The sequence below is a fragment of the Mastigoproctus giganteus genome, chromosome 6, assembly GCF_048544385.1.
Source record: "Mastigoproctus giganteus isolate SK-2022 chromosome 6, ASM4854438v1, whole genome shotgun sequence".
Lineage (NCBI taxonomy): Eukaryota > Metazoa > Arthropoda > Arachnida > Uropygi > Thelyphonidae > Mastigoproctus > Mastigoproctus giganteus.
In genome coordinates, this window is record NC_143580.1 from 10,702,769 (window position 1) to 10,726,703 (window position 23,935).

The window sequence follows — 23,935 nt, forward strand, 5'->3', positions numbered from 1 at the left end:
AAAAACTAAAGAGAAGCATGAGTATACAATTATCTTAATTTAACAGTTACAATAACAATATTTAAACATTAACTATTAACCTCAATATGAAAAAAGAATACACACTCGTTAAGAAACCAAGTTACTAGCTTGTGCAGAATATAGTCTTGTAATAACGATACACAGATATAGCGTCCTCCTAGCCGAAGCACACGCCAAATTTCAATGAACACCTGATCAACTTTCTTGTTTGAATCTTCTGAATTATCAGACATTAATGCATCTAAAGTCCCTTTATCTAACACTACACTAAACTCACCATCTTCAAAAGTCATCTGACAAAAAAGAAAAAGAAAAAAAGTTTTTCAGTGATATATAAAATTTTTCATATAAAATTTATATTCTTTTATAATGGAAAAAATAAAACAGTTTATGCAATAATCATTTAACTACATAGTCCCAGGGACTCATGGGCTTGGCACACCCGGGGTCCTGAGCTGGATATCATCATTCTCTCTCTCTCTCATTCAGGGTAACCCTCAGGCTTCCTTGCACCATATGGCTAATAATAATAATAACACATCTGACAATTACTATATCAATGTCCTGTCACTTCACTGCTCAACTAGGTCACCGTGGGTAGCTTCTAAAAAATTTATTACATGAATATCATATTTTTAATCTTCATAATTAGAGCAGACTGAAAACTTAAGAAACTTTATAATCCTTTTGTGTCCCAGCTCAATCATTATTATTATTATTTAAAATGATGTGTTTCAACTGAATAAATCAGTATTTCCGCTAATTTGATATTTATCCCTCAATAAATTAATATTTGTATTTAAAAGAGGTAGACTGTGAATATATATTTTCTACAGTTCTGCACATATTTATTTACAGAACACAAAATAAATAAAAGATCATGATCCATACATTTAATTCTACTTTATTATAAAATACTTAAATCTAGTTCCAAAATCTTCCCTATATATACAACTGATAGTCATTAAAACTTGTGGTAAGGCATTTGACCTCATCTGCAGGTTCTTATTAGAATTGTAAAATTCTGGGCACTAGAAAATTCATTTTATTATGCCCTTCAATATGAGATACTTGTTGCTTCTTCTGATGCATAAAAATATATCTTGTATATAAAAATATAGAGTAATTCAAAAGTGGCTTCCAATTTTATAAGCCTATAACTTTGTACACTTTAAACACAATAAAACATACCAAACATTGAATGAAATATGTAATTGTGATGTTTTTATTGGCATATAGTAGATGTAAGATTTTTCAATAGCTGGAGGCACACATAACGTAAAGAATAAACTGGCAACTTTCAGTGGAGCAGAATGAGTACTATACATTTTTCTCTTTGCACAATCAAATTCTATGACGTTTTCCCACAATATGAAAAATAGTTTTAAAAATGTGAAGTAGGGTTCCTTCAATGGGTTATTCTGGGGGTGTAGTTAGCCAAGATTGGCTAACTGCACCCCCAACTATAGAGAACTTTAGAAATTCATCCGTTATATTACAGTCTTTGAACCCAGAACTCTCCAAATGAGAAAAGGTCTGGGTTTGGTTTAGGTTTTATTGGCGCATTAGCAACTAAGGCTATAATACGATGGAGAGGTCTGGGTTCAAAACCATTTTATTGCCATGGAGAATCCTTTTGATGGGGTGAATGATCTTCTATGAAAGGTTTCTAAAAGTTTCACATGTGACTGGCTTTTTATTTATAGAAAAATACCAGTGTTAGAAGACAGTAGTGGTATTTTCAACACTTGAACATGTCATTATACCTGCGATATATATCTACTTGTTGATTATGAGATTTATTTTAACTCTTTTGCAAATAGATACTAATAATATCATTTTCATATATGGACTGTGTGGAGTATATACACACACATATATATAAATATAGACATTTCTATACATATATGTGTGTATATATATATATATAGAAAATTATTTTAATGTTATGTGCAAATCTTTAATTTAACTTATGCTAATAATGAAAATACCGTGTACCCTGGGAGCGATGTATGTTGAATAAAGGGGGGGAAGAACGGAAAAGAGTAACGTTATAAACAAAGTGCGAATTTTGAAAAATGTAAAATTTGAAAAGAACGAAAATAGAAATAGCAGATTATTGAAAAGAACGACCAAAGTAGAAATAGCATTGCAGTATCTTTCAATTTTACATTTTTCAAAATTCGCACTTTGTTTATAACGTTACTCTTTTCCGTTCTTCCCCCCCTTTATTCAACATACATCGCTCCCAGGGTACACGGTATTTTCATTATTAGCATAAGTTAAATTAAAGATTTGCACATAACATTAAAATAATTTTCTATATATACATTATGGTTGTAGGGTACCTTTGCTCTTGCAGTGTCCCTGATCCATAATTCATATTATTGATATTCCATTTTATCTCTATTCAAATTCAAATCCATTTTCTTTCTTTACTTAATTTTAATTTTTATTCATAATTATATATATATATATATATAGATATTTCTATACACATATGTGTGTATATATATATATATAGATATTTCTATACACATATGTGTGTATATATATATATATATAGATATTTCTATACACATATGTGTGTATATATATATATATATATATATATATATATAGACATTTCAAGGTCATTCCACATAATGTGTGAATTATCTAGAAATCTTCAAATAGATGTTACACTATCTTAAGTGTTTCCAAATAATCACAAATGTAGTTTATATTAGAGGCAGTAAGAAAACAGAAACGGACTACATGTTAGCAGAGGCTGTCCAAAAATTTATTACATGGCCAATTACAAAGGCCAAAAGTGAATAAATTCTCTAGATTTCTGATCTACAAGTTGATAAAACTGAATCATGTGATATGTAAATAGATGAAGAGAATATTGCAACATTGAAAAACAAAAATTAACAACAAGCTTACTTTTATTTTTCATAATTTCTTACTATGAATTTTTTTTAAATTCCGATTTGATTTTTGATAATAATTTCACTCTAATATTGGACAATAAAGTCAAAATAAGAACACATTAATATTTAAAAAGTTTTACATAAAAACTGTTCATTTTTACTAAACTCCAAAAAATCTACAAGGAACTAACTCTACAGAGTCCGCAACCAATACAACTCATAATCTTACCTGTGTTCAGAAAATTCACTTTTAGAAATAAACAAGGAGTTACCTTTTATTCACTCAGTAGGATTTCTTCTTTACCAATTCTCCTTATGCGAATAAATTACGAAATGATACGTTAAAACAATATTACATAATTTAAAACATCCCAGGATCACAATGCAATATCCCAGGATCACAGTGGTGAACCCCAACCCGACCCCAGAAATATCAAATCCCCCGTGCAACCTTTAGTGAAGGAAGACATTTTGTCATAAACACGAATTTGAAATACGAATGAAAAACTATTAAAATGAGATAAAAGTTCCCTACTCATAATACAGATGAAATAAAGGGAGGAAATTTTAGTGGATATTTAAATTCATTGTTTTATCATACTTTTATCTCATTTTAATATTATTTCATTCGTATTTCAAATTCGCATTTATGACAAAATGTCTTCCTTCACTAAGACATTGGGGGGTTTGATATTTCTGAGGTTGGGTTGGGGTTCACCACTGTGATCCTGGGATGTTGGACTGCCCATGTGTCAATAGTGAGGAACACATTATGAGGTTTAAATTATTTTACATTATGTAATATTGTTTTAACATATCATTTTGTAATTTATTCGCATAAGGAGAATTGGTAAAGAAGAAATCCTACTGACTGAATAAAAGGTAACTGCTTGTTTATTTCTAAAATATTAATAGAACGTAGGAAAAACTGAGCATATGTAAGCTCTCATTTATGTAGAAAATTCACTGAACCACAGGTCCACACAGATTCAAGGAACTCATCTGCATGAGCCAATGTGAATTTTCCAGGAACTCCCTCGTGAAATAGTTAAAAGTCAAATGGCAATATATATATATATGCAAACTGTTGAATGTTGATTGCCCCTTGAAGATGTCCACATTATTCTCATTCTTTGTTTTCACCATCACATTAATTCAGGAATGGCTAAAACATAAGTTACAACATCTGGCTGTTATATTCATAGCCTTCTGCCTTGTTTATAATAACAGTTTTCTATGTATAAATATAGTGCAAATGCATCAGGAATACATAGCTATATCTGAATAAATCAGATTATTAATAAAACGGCATCGTTTTAAGTTATATCTCATATTGTGAATACCTTCACAACGAGTTGCCATGATATTGCACTACTTCGAATAAGTAACGCTTCACCTAAGGAGAAGACTAATGTTACTTATTCTCAGATGGATACCACCACCCAGACGGCACCGTTTCAGGGCTATTTGGCCCTTCTTCGGTGGGTGGGTAGGTACCCGAGTGATGCAATGATGGCAAAACAGTTATGAAGTATAACTCCACAATATGAGAGATGCCTGATGGTGTATCATATATTTGGGTTATGGGACCTTGATATTACTATTAATAACAGTTTTCATATAAAAAATTATACATATAGGTCATCACTGATTATGATTAAAAATTGCAGATGGATCATAACAATTAATGGTGCAGAAACTATAGAAACATTAACACTTTTAGATACAATAAAACATAGATAATAATAATAAGCAATACTAAAATACTAAAACACTTTTACATACAACATTTAAATAGAAAATAACAATATTAAATGAAGAGGCAATATGTATGTAACAATAAACACTAATACTATGAAAACTTTTAAATGTAAAATTCTAAATGAAATTTTTAATTTTACTGACCAGTTACCACTTGTTCTCACAGCAAAGAGATGTATGTATTTGGAGATAGTAAGTATGAACATGCAGATGGATGGTAGTAAAATGTGGTGTACTTATTGATAAATATATGATAACTGGACATATGTGAAATGGTAGTATGATGAGGCACTGCATGTATTTTTTTAAATTTAATAAATAAATATATATATATTTTTTATTAGTTTAATTATTTATCTTTTTTGATGGCAGATTCTACATCAGTTTTCCTTACTTGTGTTGTTCTGCCATTTTAATACTGATATTAATATTAAGTCCTGTCAGCACCTCAATAAAAATTTTCCGGAACTTTCCTTAGGTTATGATCAAGTTATTGATATGTGATTTTCTTTCAGGTTTTAGGTTTCAATTTTCAGGCCAGAGCAATGCATTCTTCTTCAGATTGCCTTTAGTATTAGTATTAATAGTGGCAAACAATGCAAGAAAGGAAGCTTATTAATTTTTAGCAAAAAAAGGTAAAAGGTAAACTGCAGTCATTATCAATCCACTGCAGGAGCAACGATTCATGTTAAGGGAATGGATCATAATCTGACATATTGGTCAAGTGCGGGTTGGCAGATCGACAGAATTTAGCAGTCAGAGGTTTGAACCCCAGTCTACTCAAAGAGTGTGTGCTACTGCATACTCGCTCCTGGCCGACCGGGCTAGCCGAGTGGGTAAAGTACCTGCCCGGCAACCCAAAGGTCGCGGGTTCGATTCCCGCCTCGGGCTTGGATCAAAGTACTGCAAAAACCTTGGGAGGTGCAATATGGCCACAGAAGCCGATGCGCCAACAACTACCAAATCAAAAAAAAAAAAAAAAAAAAAAAAAACTCGCTCCTGACCACAGAGGCCTACTATGGAGGCCTCTTTTTTGCAAAGTTTTTAACAAAGTTTAGTATTATTAAACGATTAAATAATTATTATTAATTGATTAAAACTCAGTTAATTATTAATTAACATTAATAATTAATTGAGTTTTAATCAATTACTATTGTCCCTAATCATCAATTACTAACTGGATAGTTAATTATCTGGGCAAATTTAAGTAATTTTCAATGGTCTCAAGGTCCCATAGAGGTCTCAAGATATTCAATGATTGAAAAGATCTGTAGATGGAATGTTCACCGAAGGGCCATTTTCAATTTAAGAAAAGCAAATAAAAATAAAAATGGCATTATTACCCTTTTTAATAAGAAAAACATTAAAATCATAAAATCCTCATAAACTTCGATTTTTTTTGGTTTTTTTTTTTGTTATTTCTGACTGACTGACTTTCTTATTTTTTGCATTTTGTAGATAAAAAAAAAGGAACAAATAATTAATTAAAAAATAAATAGACAATAAGTACATGTTTTAAAAAAATTAATGCCTAACAACTTGCTTAGTCTAGTAAATAATAAACTTGCAAATTTGTAATACTTAGAAAAAAAGTAAAAAATTTAAGCATATTTACCTGAAGAAGATCCATTTTTATGAAACTTAGTCCAGGGCGTTCACTGGTATATTTGTCTGCCATTTGCCTAATTACAACCTCACTAATGTCAATATTTATATTGTTATGATAGCCAACATCATACATATCTGCACTGAGGCTTGAGTTTCCACAACCCACAACAAGAATCTTATCTAAAACACGTATATATTTGGTCAGCAAACTGCAAAGCTGAGGATATTCTCCATACCTAAAAGAAATAAAGACCGCGCCTAAATAATTAACATAAATGTTCTCTAAAATAAGTAATTTTCAAAATAATGATGAGCTACAGTGATATGACATAGGAGGATATGCATATGAAAAAATATAAAAGGAGGGAACATTGAGTAATGGCACTGTTTTTTTTTTTTGTCACTACAGAAAAGATGCCAACTCGCTAAATGCATTATTTAAGGAAAGTGAGAATATTTTTGTACATTACAATAATAGTTGCACTGACCGAATTTTGGTCATGTTTTGCAGCTGTCTTAAATCAGTGATGCAATTAAAAGAGTGTATGCAGAAGTACAGTTGTTTAATTTCGATGAAACAAATGCATGCTGAAATTGATCTCTAGTTGATAAATGTTCCTGCTAAGAATGACCAACTATCCTTGATACTAGAAAAATTAAAAGCTCAAATATACAAGACATCTGGATTGTAATTTCTGCATGGCAATGCACAGGTGGGTACCCAAGAGTGGAGCTGCCAGGTTCCAGCATCTCCCTCAAAAAAAAAAAAAAAAAAATATATATATATATATATATATATATAATATAAAATAAATTGATCAACTATGGTCATCTGCCCTGTCCACCATCCCCAAACACAGATCCTGGGTGCACGCCTCATAATGCATATCTCTATATAGCTGAACGTGTAAAAAGCATATTTGTGATTCCAGTGGGAAATTCTGCATCGCCAAGATTACAGTGATGCAGAATTGACTTGGCTCTGTCAGCCATCAAACACTGGTATATAAATTTCTGTTACAAAGGCATAATTTTCAACTTCACTGGGATAGTTAAATGTATTAACATACTGGAAGAATAGTCTTGAAAGATGGAAAGAAAGATTATGCTCTTGGTAAAGAAGCATTTAAGTTCAACAAGAGATTATCCAATGGTTAAGAACTGTCATGACAGTGCTAAGTAAGTCATATATTGTTAGCACTGGGAAGGCAAAAATGTGAGCAGGATGTGTAACAGTTTTGTTATTTGTTTGTTGTTGTTATTTGGTTTTTAGGAGCATTAGCAACTAAGGCCATATTGCTCTGGGATATGCGGTGGTCATTCCCTGACCTTTCCGCATCCTCCGTATTTGGCGGTCACGGCTCGAATCCCGGTCTAATCAAGAAGCGTTTGCTACGCACTGCTGCTCCTGCCCACGGAGGTGCCCGATGTGTAAGAGACTGGGAAATTGTGTATGATGATACATGTATCTATGGCAAATTTCAGTGCGCAAGATCTAAATGTATGATTATGAGAGTTTAATTTCAAAAATGACTGGTCTTTGCAGGTTTCCTCCTTGATAAATAGCCACATTTCTCTGGATCAGCAGGATGAATGCTTTTTACAACATAATAAGGAAGCAAAAAAACAAGGTAATATTCTTGACTTGTCCAAACTAAAGACAAACATCAGAAACCTTCAAGTGAAAGAGTCACTGGAAAGAAGTGAATACAGTGGCTTGATATGGAAAACACCCAGAGATTAAGACAGACTATGAAAGATCTTTGGCAAAGGCCATGGACAGGAATAAAGAACTCTCTATGATGTAAAGTCCTCAGTCCTTTCATGCACACTTTTTCTCCTATATATTAATGGCCTTCTTAACTGAAAATCTTATCCAAAGTTTTGCTGATAGTTCTGCACAGTACATTCCACTTTCCAGTTCAATAAATCCTACTTTGTACAAACAACCACAACTTCTTGAATATCAACTACTAGTTCTAAAATGTTGATCTCTAGGTAAATCTTAGGAAAAAGAAAATTAAGTTAACTACCAGTCCCATGTCATTTCTTGCAAAAAAAGAATTTTCTACTCCAGGCTCATATTCAACAATACTCAGGTTTCTAGGAAAGAACACACATCTTTTCTGGGGATAACTTTGATTTCCAACCTCTCTTGATATAAACATATCATGGATACTCTTTCTTCTGTATCAAAAAAACTAGGATTTCACTTTGCGTTATTTTTTTTTTAACAGTTTGTTCAAATCAAAATTCCACTCTAATGGTAAATACTTTTTTTACATCTGATGTGGTTCCTCTGGAACCACATCAAAACCCCTATCAACTCAAAACTCAAAACCCCTATCTACAAAAAGAGCAGCTAGATTAATTTTTCATTTCTGTCTTACAAAATCAATCTACTTTCCTAACATGCAGATGTTCAGTTTCTGCTACACACCTTTTTCCACAGATATTTTCCTAACCACTATTGTTCTGAATTAGCTTTTTACAACACAATAAGGAAGAAAAAAACATGACCTCTTTCTTCCAAAATAATTCAAACATGTGCATTAAATAGTTCACATTCCATTCCAGTTAAAACTAGAAACTCACAAAACTTTTCTTCTTCATTTATCTTTTACTTTTGTTCTTTGGAAAAACTTTCATTCTTATTCATTTTTTGAAAACAACATCTGCAGAAATTAAGACTCAACAACTTCTTAACCCTCAACCCATACACAGTATTAGAGCTCAAAGGTTCATATAACCTTTTGTTTATGTGTGTATATGTGCATGGTTGTGTCTATATATATACATACACACACAACTATACATATATACATGCAGTGCAAACTACTTAATGTGATTATTCGTATGATGTTATCACTTTTATGATTTCTATTTGAATGCACACAAAAAAAAAAACATTTTTTATTGTGATCAGTGTTTTGATTTATGTTATTGCTTTTTTTTGCCTTACTGCAGTTTATACCAGAACAGTGGAAGTGATTATGTAACATCCTGATTTTTTAAAAATAAAATAAATAAATAAATTTTCTGTTTATATTCCAGGACGACCACACGGTCAGAGGAGTTCACAAGATCAAAAGAATACAAGCAACTCTGACACACTGCATGTCCAGTTGCTGCTGCTTCATTTGTCAATGCTCTATAAAAGAAAGTACCAATACTATGGCTTCAGTTCTGCAAACTGCAGTGTCTGGAGACTAGGCACCTGCAGGGAGATCTAATTGAGGTGTTTAAGGCCTTGAATGGATTGAGTAAGCTAAATGTTCATGGCATTCCTCTTTCTAAGATTACACATGAGGGAGAATAAATTCAAGTTGAAGAAGGATGGTTGCATGATAGATGTGCAGAAGTTTGCCTTCAACCAACAGGTGGTTGATTGTTGGAACAGGCTTCCATCTGTTGTCGTGGAAGTAGGTGGTTTGAATAAACTCAAGAAATAGAGAAATTCTTAACCCTTTTCTAATTCTTGATTTTAATATTTTCTTTATTTGTATTGATTTCCAGAAACATTATGACACTCATTTTCATTGATGACTTTCTCTGAATTTTAACCGAATATTTCAGCTAGTTTTATCAATTAAGCTGTATCTCAAATTGTTTGCAATAAGTGACGTCCACTGTATATGTTTATTTTTATTTTACTTTATTTCAAACGTGTACAAACGAAGGGAGCAAAACATGCAGCAGTTAAAAATCTATTCATGTAACACTATGCTATGTTGAGATTTCAAAAATTTTTCAAGCTCAATGCAATGCAGGGTTAGGTGAGCAGATTTTACTTTATCATTATTTTTTAAACTAATGACAGTGATACAAAATCAATCACTTTATTTTGTATTACTCTAATCACCTTAGATGACAGTGATTTTGAAAAATAGTTTTTCTAACTAGTTATTAAAAAATAATTAGCTAAAAAAACATCAATAAGATTTTTAGGATCTAAACGGAAGTGCTAATCCTTATGGCAGTGTTTCTGAAAGTGTGATATGCATACCTCCAGGGGTACACAAAAGGGTTTTAAATGGGTACACTGCACAATTTTTTTTATTCTACTTTATCATAGTTTTTTAACTGCAGAACACAATTCATTAAAATTTAGTAAAGCAGGTTCCACTTATAGGAATCATTTGTTAATTGAATCTGCCACTTTATTGAATGAAAACTTGAACCCTTTATACTGTGGAATTGGAGGCAAATTGCTGCTATGGATAAAGGGATGGTTGAGTGGGAGAAGACAAAGAGTGGTAATCAATGGACACTGCTCAACGTGGACTAATGTAATTAGTGGGGTCCCTCAGGGTTCAGTATTGGGTCCATTGTTGTTGTCTGTATTTATAAATGATATTGATGGTATATCAAGCTTAATGTCAAGTTTGCAGACGATATGAAGGTTGGCAGTGTTGTTAAGGACACTAATGACAGTATGCTGCTGCAACAGGATCTAGAAAAGTTGAGCAGATGGGCTGAGAGGTGGCAAATGAAGTTTAACATTGACAAATATAAAGTACTACATATGGGAAGCAGCAACCCCAGAGTGGAGTATCAACTCTGTGGTACAACACTGACAGTGGTAGAGAACAAAAAAGGACCTGAGGATAATTGTGCAGGCAGATATGAAGTTCTCTGAGCAGTGCAGACGGTCTGCAAGAGTAGCTCATAGTGTCTTGTCAATGATATACAGGAATTTTTCTAGCAGGGATGAGGTGATTATCCCCTTATATAAGGCAATGGTCAGGCCACACCTTGAGACTGTATACAGGTCTGGAGGCCTCATTTTAAGAAGGATGTAGAGCTGTTGAAACGAGTACAGAGAAGGGCAACAAGATTAGTGAAGGGATCAGAGGGTTGCTCTTACAAAGAAAGGCTTAAATTCTGCAAATTACAGTGTCTGGAGACTAGGCACCTGCAAGGTGATCTGATTGAGGTGTATAAAGCCTTGAATGGTTTGAGCATGTCAATGCTGATGGAATTCTTCCTCTTGCTCAGAATAATCATTTGAGAGGGCATAAATTCAAATTGAGGAAGGACAGATGTAGGATAGACGTGCGGAAGTTTGCCTTTAGCCAGCGGATGGTTGGTTGGTGGAACAGACTTCCATCCTTTGTTGTGGAAGCTGATAGCCTAAATAAATTTAAGGCTGAGGTGGACAGGTACTTGGAATGAATGGAAGGGTGAAATGGAAGCGTGGTTTTTTTTTTTTTTTTTTTGGCTGATGCTGCATAAGCTTGCTTTCTTGCATCGTATGCCTCTACTAATTCTAATGCTATTCTGCAGTGTAAAACCCTTCTCTTATTAGAATCACAATTCCAGTTTATTGAATCACTAAAGATGAGATTTATATAATCAGTGATTTTTCAGGTTTTCTTCCCTATCTAATTTCATTAGACTACACTCTTTTGATTTGGTATATGTGTATTATCTCATTGTGTGTGTTGTTTACTTGTAGTGATCCAAGCATTTTACCAGACATCTGTGGGGAGTAATCACTTGATAATTAGGGCCGTTTTTTTTTTTTTTTTTTTTACTGCTTTTTGTCTTCCCTTTCTGCAAACGAACTCTAGTGTTGTATGTATGAACAGTGACTCGGTTAATTTTAGAATGCCAGTGAAAGCAGTCTTTTCAAAAAGTACCCTTGTTAAATTTTGAGTAATCATTTATTACTCAGTGAATGTATACATTTAAATGAAGTTTAATTAAATGTATACATTTTAATACCAATTTCAATACCAAAATAGTAAGCATTAAAAATGTGCTTTCTTCACTAACATGTGTACTTTTATTTCAAATTGCTACGAATCCACCATGTATATTACGCTGTCCTGTCAGATTGTTTGTTGATTTTTATTATTACTTCCATTTTTTAATTATTTCTTTATATGTATAACTTATATAGTAATAAATAAATGCCATTTATTGTACTGTATTTGCTCTAGTTCTGATAATATAGTATTATTAAAACTATCCCAAATTATCTTCGCCTGAGAAAGGGTACGCAGGTAAGACTAAACTCTCAAAGGGGGTACACGATTACTGTAAGTTTGAGAAAAGCATTACCATTCAAAAGCTTTAGGTCCCCTTCTTGAGAAGAATTTATTCCAGTACTCTTCTTGGGCAAATTCCGAGCGAGTTTTTGGTAGTAAATTCATTCCGAAAAAATTTATTTCAATAATTGTTCAAAACGGAAAATAGGAACTGTCCCTACTGTACTAGTACCGTAAAAGTAGTCAATAAAAAATAACCTCTGCATCCACGTGGGTAGCCATATTGTATTTACAAACATAGGCATTAATGAGGGCACGAAAATCCACCTATCATAGGTAAACACTCTTTATAAGAATTATTTTAATTTATTTTTTTATAATAAATGAAAATGCAGAGGAGGTATACCCAAGTGAGAAAATTGAGTTCGATTTACAATTTTCTGAATATAACAACCACCTTTATGTATTAAATAAAATAAGACTACAATAAAAGAAAATAAAAAGCCTGACGCAGTCCAGTAGTCAGGGACGAGAGTGTTGTTGTTGTTGTAGTTGGGATTTTAAGAGCATCAGCGACTAAAGCCATATCGATCCGTGTATATTGTCTGTAAATTGCGCGTTCTGAAGTCGATTTTATCTTTACTGGACGAAAAAAAACGAGTTTCCGGGAGAAAAAACCATGCTACCCGAGACCACCAACTCTGTCACATTGTGAAAAAGGCACATAAAAATTCCTCCCGTCATCGACGGGACACGAACTCAGGTCTTTTTCACAAGGTGTGGGGAAGATTGATATCCTACGAACTGTGCTACCCACGAGGGCGAGCGTGAGTGCAACAGCAAACGTGGTTCAAGCCCTCATGCCTGTAAAATTTGGCTAAGACTTGTATAGTCTTTACGCATAGCACAGTGGTATCGTCACCGCCCAACCCACTCGGTCCAACCCGCACCGAGTGGAAAAGACCCGGGTTCAAATCCCGTCGACGACGCAAGGAACTTTAATGGGATTTTTTCACTCCGTGGCTGAGTTAGTCGTTCTCAGGTGTAGATAGCAAGATTTTTTCTACCAAAAACTGTGGTTTTTTACGTTCAGCAAAACAGACAAATCGACCAGAGAATACACGCAATGACACAAATACGAGTATATGTAAAAAATTACCGGTTGACCCTAAAATAATAGTTAATAGTTAAGATATGAAGTTTTCTGAGCAATGCAGACAGGCTGCCAGGGCAGGTCATGGGGTTTGTCAATGATTTACAGGAATTTTGCTAGCAAGGAAAAGGAGGTGATTGTCCCTCTGTATAAGGCAATGGTCAGACCACGCTTTGAGTACTGCTTACAGGTCTGGAAGTCTCATTTTAAGAAGGATGTAGATTTGCTTGAGCGCGTACAGAGAAGGGCAACAAGATTTGTGAGGGGAATGAAGGGATCCTCTTACCAAGAGAGGCTTAAGTTCTGCAAATTGCAGCGGCTGGAGACTAGGCACCTGCACGGTGATATGATTGAGGTGTATAAGGCCTTGAATGGTTTGAGCACGCTGAACTCTGATGGGATTCTTCCACTTGTTCAGGTTACGAACCTAAGGGGGCATAAATTCAAATTGAAGAAAGACAGATGTAGAATAGATGTGCGGAAATTTGCTTTTAGCAACCAGCGGGAGGTTAATTGCTGGAACAAACTTTCATTTGTCATTATGGAAGTTGAGAGGCTAAATAAATTTAATGAGGAACTGGACAAACATTTAGAGGGAATGATTGTGTGAATTTTTTTTTTTTTTTTTTGGCTAATGCTGCATAAGCTCATACGCTTGCTGTCTTGCATCACATGCCAGTATTACTACTACTACTACTACTACTACTTATATTCATGACTCTCTTCAAACGCATTTAACCTATTGGTCGCGCCGGAGTATAAACGCGAATATTAAATAAAGTACGAATTTAAATTGACACATAACGGCAATAATATTTCATTTCTCGGGTTCGATCACACCTATAGATAAAGGTAGACGGATTTAGTTGGCGACAGGAGTGATTGTCCACTGTAGAGGCTAAAAGGACAATAGCCATTCCCTATAATCATCAAAATAAACTGTGAAAAATATTTTCACTTTTCAGCCCTTTCGCTTACTTTCAAGAAGTAATTTTGCCTAATAGTGCCTGATATTTTTTTTCACGGTCTGTACAACGAACATAGCGCCACTTGACAGAGCTAAGCTTTTACTTTCGATTTCAAACACCCCAGGGGTGCGCTCGCCGTAATACTACACTCAGTGACGTCACCTGTTCTCCTGTGTAACGGGAGCATCGGTTATACGGGTGAAAATTACCAGGGCAAGACACAGCTCGTCTTGTGTAACGAGACCTTTATAAACATATTAGCTTCGACACTCCGTGCATGGTACAGTATCCATTTAATCTCCCCCCCCCCCCATAGTTGACTCGTGAGAACTAAACAATTCTTAGGGAGCTCAGGAGGGGATGCGGAGGTATATATTGGAAAAGGGGATAGATACACGGGGGACACACACACAGTTAACTTTGAGCAAGACATGACGGAAGAAAAGAGTAGTGATAGTTTTGGCCGATTTTGTCATTGTGTAAAGGAGAAGTAAATAATAATTACTAGGAAAATATGAGAAAGGAACATATTGATGTCTGGTACAGATTCCTACCCTCCCCCCCGGAGGCGGTGCAGAATATTTTCGGGTAAGTCAACCCTTATTGTTTAATAACAAACTGTATTAAATTGCCCAAAGTTGAACCTACCATATGCATACGTTTTAATGCATTTATAAGACATCTTTCCTCAGATATATATAAATATACCCCGACAACTGTATTATTTTCTTAGTATTCAACTTTAATAATAATGCGAATTATTAATTTAATTGTCAATCACTAATTACACTATTAAGATAATATAATTACCTGTCTCATATTTTGAACAGTGGTATGTTATGACAAACACTAATTATTTTGTACTTGCTAAGGAATTAGTGGAAAAACCATATGAAGAATATTACAACATTGTAATATAGCTAACAGCAAGATAATGCTTGCATTCAATTAATTTGTCTAACAATTAAATACCAATTAATCTAACTTATTTACCAGTTATATTGTACTCATTTGTATACATATGTTGTATCTCTGACCATTTAGCCGTTGGAACCCCCCCCCCCCAATAGTGGATTACCCGTTGCCCGTACTTCCCCTGTGGAGCCAGGTTAGAGTACCCAGTAGATTTATATTCAGCATTCTGGCAGGCCCTCCCACCTAGTCTCCGGAGATTTCAGTGGCTAGGACCTAAATAAAAAATAATAAAAAAAAAAAAAACGTGGGACATCGCTTTACTAGAACTATGCCGAAAGGGTTAAAAGATTGATTTGGATTTTGATATCGAGTTAGATTTCGACTGAGAGCTGACGTACACAGTTGCAAAAGTTAGAGTGAGTAGGACTGGAGGGGATAGGCAGAAGTATGGGGACAAAAAAAAAAATGATGATAATGGTCTCCCGTAAATGAATACATCTACCCGTATATTTATTTTGTCTGTAAATTGCGTGTGTTCTCTGGTCGACTTGCCTGTTTTGCTGGACGAAAAAACCCCAGTTTCTGGGGAGGAAACCTTGCTATCTACGCCTGAGACCGACTAACTCAGCCTCGGAGTGAAAAAAGCCCATTAAAGTTCCTGGCGTTCGAACAGAATTCGAACCCAGGCTTTTTCCACCCGGAGAGAAGTAGGGACAAAAAAAAAAATTATGATATTAGGGTACCCTGTAAATGATTACATCTACCTATATTTATTTTGTCTGTAAATTGCGTGTGTTCTCTGGTCGATTTGCCTGTTTTGCTGGACGAAAAACCCCCAGTTTCTGGGGGGGGGGAACCTTGCTATCTATGCCTGAGACCGACTAACTCAGCCTCGGAGTGAAAAAAGCTCAGTAAAGTTCCTCGCGTCATCGACGGGATTCGAACCCGTGCCTTTTCCTCCCGGTGTGGGGAGGATGGTGATGATACCACTGTGCTACCGCACAGACAAGTATGGGGACACGTGGACATGTGTTTATGTAAGGGACGGCTCCTAGAACGTCAGTTCAACTCCGCCTCGTATCTCTGTAAAGGACAGTATCACTACAAATGGGCCAGTATGTGTGTGACAGAGGTTTGTGTGTATTATGTGTGTGTGCTGTTGTTGTGTTCTGGCCACTTGGCTACCCAGTCACCTGGACAGATGATTTTGGGTACTCGTCCACACCACGGGAAGGTGGGTCAGTTCCAGTAGATGGGACACCTATGATCTCAGAGTATGAGACAACAACAAAACAAAAAAAAAAAAAAAAAAAAGAATTTCCTTCTCTGGGGCCCACTCCAGAGGAAGGAGAAGAAAAAAAAAAAAAAAAAAAACCCAAAAGGGAAGAGAAAGAAAAGAATAAAATTAATTAACTAAGATAACAAAAAAAAATAATAATAAATAAAAATAAATAAATATATATACTTAGTATATATATATTGGTTTTAAGTATACATGTATATACACAAACATACATACATATATATATATACCAAAAACCGAAAGAGAGAGAGAGAGAGAGAGAGAGAGAGAGAGAGAGAGAGAGAGAGAGAGAGAGAGAGAGAGAGAGACAGATAAAGAGAAGAAGAGTAGATCTTCCAGTTGTGCAACCATTAAGAACGGCAGCATCAAAACACTTCGATGCCTCCAGCCAGATGGATTTGATCAACCTCGTATCACTGTAATCATACTTTTCTTTAATTCAAACACTTCTTTAGCAAATACCTGGAACATCTGAAACTTACTACAGTCTCTTAAAAATATAGCTTCTTCTCTTCTCCTGGAGCTATACTCTCAAGAATTTCACGTATCGCTGTCCTGGCATTGTAATATATTCGACAATCATATAATATGTGTTGTCAGCAAAAACAAAGGTCCTAGTTACTTAGTCCTAATGCATATAATTTCTCATTGATTGACCCGTGCCCTGTTAACAAAAATGACGACTGTGAACTACTTGTAAACCAATTACGAACTTCTTTGTCATTAAAGAAAGTCACATCAGGGATAAACAAGTTGGTCACTCTTCCAGTAGGTATGGTATCCCATCTTGTCTGCCATAAATTGATTATTTCATTCATACATCTTTTCTTTTCGCCTCTGCAGTCAGAGCGAATATTGATCTCTATACCAAAAAGTTCTGTAGGAATTTCCCTCTTGATACGGTAGCAATAACCAAGATACAACAAATGTAGATCCAAGGGTAGCGCTCCGGCCAACACCTGCAGCGTAGCAGTGGACACCGTTCTGCACACTCTTAGAAAACCAAGAAGCATGATGCGCTGTATGGAATTTAGTTTAGCCCCAAAAGGTAGCTATTTTAACTCTATGCAACCAGGCTCCTGCAGCGTACGTAGTTATAGGAAGGAATATTGCCTTGTAATACAGAAACAGTTTTATGCGATAGGCCCCAGTCAGACTTTGAAATTCTAATGATAGCACCAGAAAATTTCCTGATTTTATTGCTTAAATATAATAAGTGCTGGTGAAATGATAACTTACTGTCCACAATAATTCCCAGGTATTTGGTATCAAGGACCATTGGTAACTGTACACCATTCAACTTGATCTGAGGAGGTCGATTTATATCTAAAGCTGTTTTAAATAACATCATTTTAGTTTTGTTAGGACTAATAGCAAGCTTATAGCTTTGAGCCCAAGAACTTAAGTCTGTCAGCACACTACTAGCTCTATGTTCTAAGAGTGAGCGAGGTCGTCCTGCAATTATAATTGTCAGATCATCTGCAAATGCCAGCACCTTACAATTAGGGAATGTGCGAACCAACCGATTCTGTAAGACTAGGTTCCAAATAAGGGGTCCCAAGACGGAGCCTTGAGGATACTCTCTCACAACCTGTTTCCGTAGCTGAAGTGCTTGGACTTCACTAGCACATAGCTATTTGAGAAGTAGTTGTTGAAAAGCATATATAATTCCTTGAAACAATCAGCGTTTCTTAACTGAGCCATCGCTGCCTCCCACCAAAGTGTATCAAATGTCCCTTCGAAATCAACGTTGATTGCTAATTCATATTTGGATGTAGAATTCCCAATATGCGTTCGAAATGCCACTAGACAGTCTTCACAGGATTTCCCAGGAGTGACCCCATATTGCTGAGGCGATATCATATCCTTCTGCACTAGCAGGTCGGTTACCCGTAATGACATTAACCTTTCAAGGATTTTACCAAGGTTTGCCAAAAGAGCGACAGGGCGATATGATTTACGTTCAGATAGTGGCTTCCCAGGTTTTCTCACTAACTTCATTAATGCAATCTTCCACTGCGTTGGAAACAGCCCTTCTGTTAGACATTTGTTATACATTAATAAAAGGATATTAGGTAACGATTTATAGAACCTCGTTATAAATATATTCTCAACTAAATCAATTCCAGGACATTTTGTGAGATTAAGCTTCTTCAAAACTCTTGTAAGTTCTTCCATCGTAAACTTCGCAGTATGTTCTCTAGCTACATAGAGCCGATTATCTCTACGTATACCAGTTTGATATTCAGTATCTTCCTGTGGATCGTCAGTTGGAAATAGCTTACTTTAAATTATCTCAACGGAGTCCTTCCAACCAATAGTCTCACTTATATCCGTGGTTACGGTATTAAACACTTCCCCGTACCTGAATTTGTCACGTGACAGTTTATATAGTAAACCCCACTGGTTAGAATTTCCCGATTCTTTCACAAAAAGTGTCCATGTCGCCCGTTTTTGATCAGCTATCTTCCTACTGTAGTTGTTTTTTAAGGACAAATACTCCTCATGCAGCCTTGCAACCTCGAATGGGGACCAATATCTGTGGCGTTGATACTGTCTTCTAGCCCTGTTTACTGCTCGCCTTAATACTGTTAACTCTTAAGTCCACCAAGGACAGTATTTCGATCTAGCAACTTTCTTCTTACCAGCCTTGTACGCTGCTTTTATAATTGAATCCTGTATAAATACAGCAAGAGAGTCAGCCGAATATTCTATTAGTTGACGTTGCCTTATCACAGAGAAGTCCATAAGAATTGGTGCATCGAACGCAGACCAATCAATTGTTTTCAGTGAGAACCGAAACAACCCGGGCACTTGATGTCCAGTCAGAAATGACTAGCCAATCATAGATGTAGCGTCGCAGGCCAGAAGTTACTATAGTTATATCAATGTTGGACTGCCCCATAGGTCCAGAGAATGTGGCCGTCTGATTGGATATATTAATTACATATAAATTGTGATTAAATATAAATTCTTCATGCAGACGACCTCTCCCATCTGTTGTAGAACTATGCCATAGACTTGATTTAGCATTTGCATCAGTAGTGATTATTATGTGATTAGGCTTCAACATAAATAGTGCATGTTCCAAGTAATCCAAAGAGCTATTAAAATCCATTGATGGAGGACAATATAATGAAATAAAATAAAATTGCAATGTTGTTGTTGCAATTATCACGCATGTGGCACATTGATTACACAACCCGTGTATCATCACAACATCTAAATCGTTATTGGTTACCACGATTCCTGATTTGGGTTCTTCTTGTATAGGCTGCACAACTCGTGCACTCAGAGAATATCCCAGTATCTTAAAGCTTTGCTCCGATTGAATCCTGGCGCAATACGGTTCTTGTACGGATACTATATCAATGAAGTTCTCCTCCATTGACTTCCTAATTTCATCAGCCACTAGCCTAGAACGTTGGCTGTTTATCTGCATGATTTTAATTCCTGAAGAATCAAGAACTCTATCCACCACGGAATCAGTTTTCACTGTATTGGCAGCTTCCGATTCAATCATCAGAAATCCTTTGTCGTGCCAGTTCTAAAGCTCTTTTATATTTGCAGCAGTTGGGATCTTTAATAGAATGCTGGAAGTTTCTTTTGCGCCTTTTACAATTTATACAGCAAGGGGAATCCTCTTTATTCGGGCATTCTGCGTAGACATGGCCACTCTGGGCACAATGCCCACAAGATGGAGATGTGTGGGTACAGTACTGAGCCGTATGTCCGTATCCCAAGCGTAAGAAACACTTGCTAACAACAGTAAATGGCCGATGTCTATGCGAGCTACAGGCCAAGAAATTCTTGTTGACAGTTGAGATACATTTATAAAGTCGAGGGGTAAAACTGATTACCCAGTGAACATTCAATGAAGATCTCGATCTTGTCGTAAATCTGAAAGAAGTTTCCTTTCTGACTTCCTCTAGTGATAATCCGTTGTCACTAAAATTTTTATTGTATAAATCCTCAACGACGTCTTCTTTACTTAAATCCTTAGATATGTCGTATATCACGACTGCTGGATTGTCTTTCTTGAGAACCCCTGTAGATATGTACGCAGAGGACAGGGAATCTGAAGTAGATATGCTAACTAGGTCAGACTTAGAAGCAGTTTATAGCACTACGCCTTTGTTACGCGCTAATATCAAGGATTTTATTTTTACATTCTTGAACTCTGACTTTAAATTATTAGTTACTAAATTTTTTACGTCGACACTAGTTTTCAGAAGCTCGTAATATTATGACATTTTCACTTGATCATACTGATTTTTCCTCCCCCGAAGTTGCTCCATGGGCAGCGTCAGCATATGATCTCACAGAGGAGGCAACCTGCAACTGTGTTCCCTCATACACTGCTGTATTTGTTTCAGCAGTTTGATTAACTGATTGCTGGCTATGATCCATTTTATTAATATTCCCTACTGAAAAAGTTTGTACAATTTTATCTAGTAAATTGGCCCGGATTTCGATTTCTTTATTAATAACTCTTAATCTCTCATTATCAATTAAGAGAGCTGTAATGCCAGTCTCAAGATTTGACCATTTTCCATAATTGTATCTTCAGCCCTTTTAGGAACTTTGTTGGTCTCCTCCATGAGGAAGCTCATTACATCTTTTCTCATATTGGATATCTTGTCATGTATGAAAGAAGGATCCTGTGATTTATTCAGAATTTCTGTCTTGCCATTTTCTCCAGAGCTTACCAGAAGTTCCAACTTCTTGAGTTGAAATGGAACCTTCACTATTACGGTTTTCTTGCATTGACTGCGATAACGTTTCGTGATTCGACTTTGGAGAACTGCTAACTCTACCCTTTGAGCCCCTTACAGGTTTTCTTAATTAATTAGTCTTCTCTTCCATGTTAAATCTCATAATTCTAAATTAGCAATATTATTAATCATGTTATTCTTTAAAAACAGCAGTTAAAAAAAAAAAGAAAAAAAAAGTGTTAAATGTAAGGTCTAGTAGTGACTCAGCTGTTTACACAAAAACTGTAATTATTTAGTCCCGTGGGAGAATAAAGGTCAGGGGAACTACGCTCTCCCGTAGCCGAGGGCAATGAGTTCCGAGAAAAGAGTGCTCAGTCCAGTACTTCCAGAAGATGACAAGTTTATTCAATTAGCAACCAATGACAGCAAACGTCTTTAACTCCGAACAAAGACTCTTGTGTCGGCCATGATGTTCATATCGAAATTAAAAATACAAAATACTTATCTACAGATGAATCCATCGAAGTCACGAGCATAGGCAGGCAGAACATCACTTTATAATAGTGGGAAGACGAGAAAATATTATGCTTGCAACTTTAATTATCAAGAAAAGGCAAAAACTCGGGAGCATGCAAAAGACACCAGCACACAGTATGACCCACCAGAGAGAGGATGGGTAGCAGGGGGACGAGGCAACATGTCTCGCCCCCCCCCGCCAGGGAGGAGAGTTAAAGAGAGCCGGGCTGTGGTGCTCAGCTCATGCAGCCGTCCGTCCTTTGTTCAGTTCTTTATAATTACTCGGTTGATCTTTGTTAGTGTTGCTTATTACTGTCGCTACTGGTCATGATGTGGTTGGTGCGTGTTGAGGTCACGTCTTCTTCTGTACAGGTCTTCGGAAACTTTGAGAAGGCTATATATTCCTGCCTTGCAGTAGGAATTCGCTTTTTAATAATTAAATAGCATAAAACCATTAGGGATCCATGCGAAATGGAGAGAAAAAATTGCGTTCCCGTTAGCACAGTTAGTAAATCGCCATCCTCTCCACACCAGATGGAAAAGATCTGAGTTCGAGTCCCGTCGATATTCTGATGAATTTCTGTGGGCCTTCTTTTACAATGTGGTCGAGCTAGACGATCTCAGGTGAGGGTAGCATGGTTTTTTTCATCCTGAAACCAGCAAATCGCTCACAGAACATGTAATTTACAGACGTATTACAGTATACAAGCGCAAGAGGGCCTAAGTTGATAATGCACCTAAAACCCTACAACAAACGAGAGAAAAATTAGTTTCATTGACGTTCAAATATACACCGCAAAATTACATGACGTTTAACATAATTAATTAACTTAGATAATGACAAGTACAAACGCTGGACTACTCAATAATTCTACCCAACAAGAGATAATTAATAAATTATTTTGAGGAGGAAACGACTCTGTTAGAGCCATGCTTTGGGAATTCTGCCCAAAACTATCACCGTTTCGCTTCCTCTCTGAGAACTGCATTGAAGTGTACACTTGATAACGATTCCATTCCAGAAACTAATATGCTGTCAGTATCCAATGATCATTGGATACTGACAGTTTGAATGGAGATAGCCAGTAGATATTTTTCTGTGGTTGAGTTTGCTGTGTTGAGGAGATTGTTCATAGCGTCTTCAGTGGACAATCCTGGCTTAAAGCCATACTGCTTTGGAGAGTCTGAGTTGGCTGTCTGGTAGTAGGTGGATAATCTGGATTGAAGCAGCCGCTCCATTACCTTGCCCAAGACCGGGAGAAGAGCAATGGGGCGGTAAGATTTGGGTAGAGTACGATCTTTGCCTGGACATTTAAGGATGAGTCGAAGCACCGCCTGTTTCCAAGAATCAGGGAAAATTCCTTTCGCAAGGCATTTGTTGAACAGTGCTAATAGGTGGTTCGGAAGATGCTGCTTTCTTGATGACCTCAGCCTCAATATTATCGTGACCAGGGCATTTATTTATTTTTGTTCTGTCAAGCGCTTTGTTCATTTCCTCAGAGGTGAAAGAAGGTTCTATTTTATTGTTGGAGAAGGCCTGGTTGTCTTGTTCAATTTGCTTTTGTTCATCATTGATGGGACTCTCGTCAGTCTGAAGTAGGGCATTCAGAATATTGTTAATGGATTCAGCCCATGTGTGTGTTGGATTGCCATCGGGAGTCAGGGTTGCATTTAACATCTCTCCCCTGGGCAGCTTGTTCATAACAATGCGATAAACGACCCCCCAAGGATCTGCGTTACCAGTAGTTGTTACAAGGTTCTGCCAAGACACTTTCTTTTTCTGCCGAATGAGGCTTGTGTAGTCGTTACGATATCTGCTATTTACTTCCCGTAGAGCCTGGACCTCAGCAGGAGGCCAGGAGTGCCTGGCTCTCTGAAAGGCTTTTCGGGCAGTGTGGATTTGGAGCCTTAGGTTTTCTAGTTCCCTGCACCACCACGGGATTGCTTTTAGGTGCTTCTGACGTTTTTTCCTAGTTCTCTCACAATCTTTTTGGATTGTGGTTGTTAAGAGGGAGAGGTGCTCCTGTGGATCAAGATGGTTTAGTTGGAATGTATCCATTTGTAGCT

At 36.1% G+C, this 23,935-nt stretch overlaps 1 protein-coding gene across 1 annotated transcript in view; it reads right to left on the minus strand.

Moving 5' to 3' along the window:
- LOC150083907 (eEF1A lysine and N-terminal methyltransferase-like) overlaps window positions 1-12,524 on the minus strand; it is a 58,045-nt gene extending 45,521 nt beyond the window's left edge. The window contains exons 1-3 of the mRNA XM_090375590.1: window positions 12,372-12,524; window positions 6,313-6,541; window positions 106-314 (exon numbers count right to left, since the gene is read on the minus strand). Of these exons, the coding sequence (XP_090231716.1) occupies window positions 106-314; window positions 6,313-6,541; window positions 12,372-12,463 (530 nt within the window). The 5' untranslated portion in view covers window positions 12,464-12,524. The remainder of the gene's footprint in view (window positions 1-105; window positions 315-6,312; window positions 6,542-12,371) is intronic.
- Between the last annotated feature and the right edge of the window lie 11,411 nt (window positions 12,525-23,935).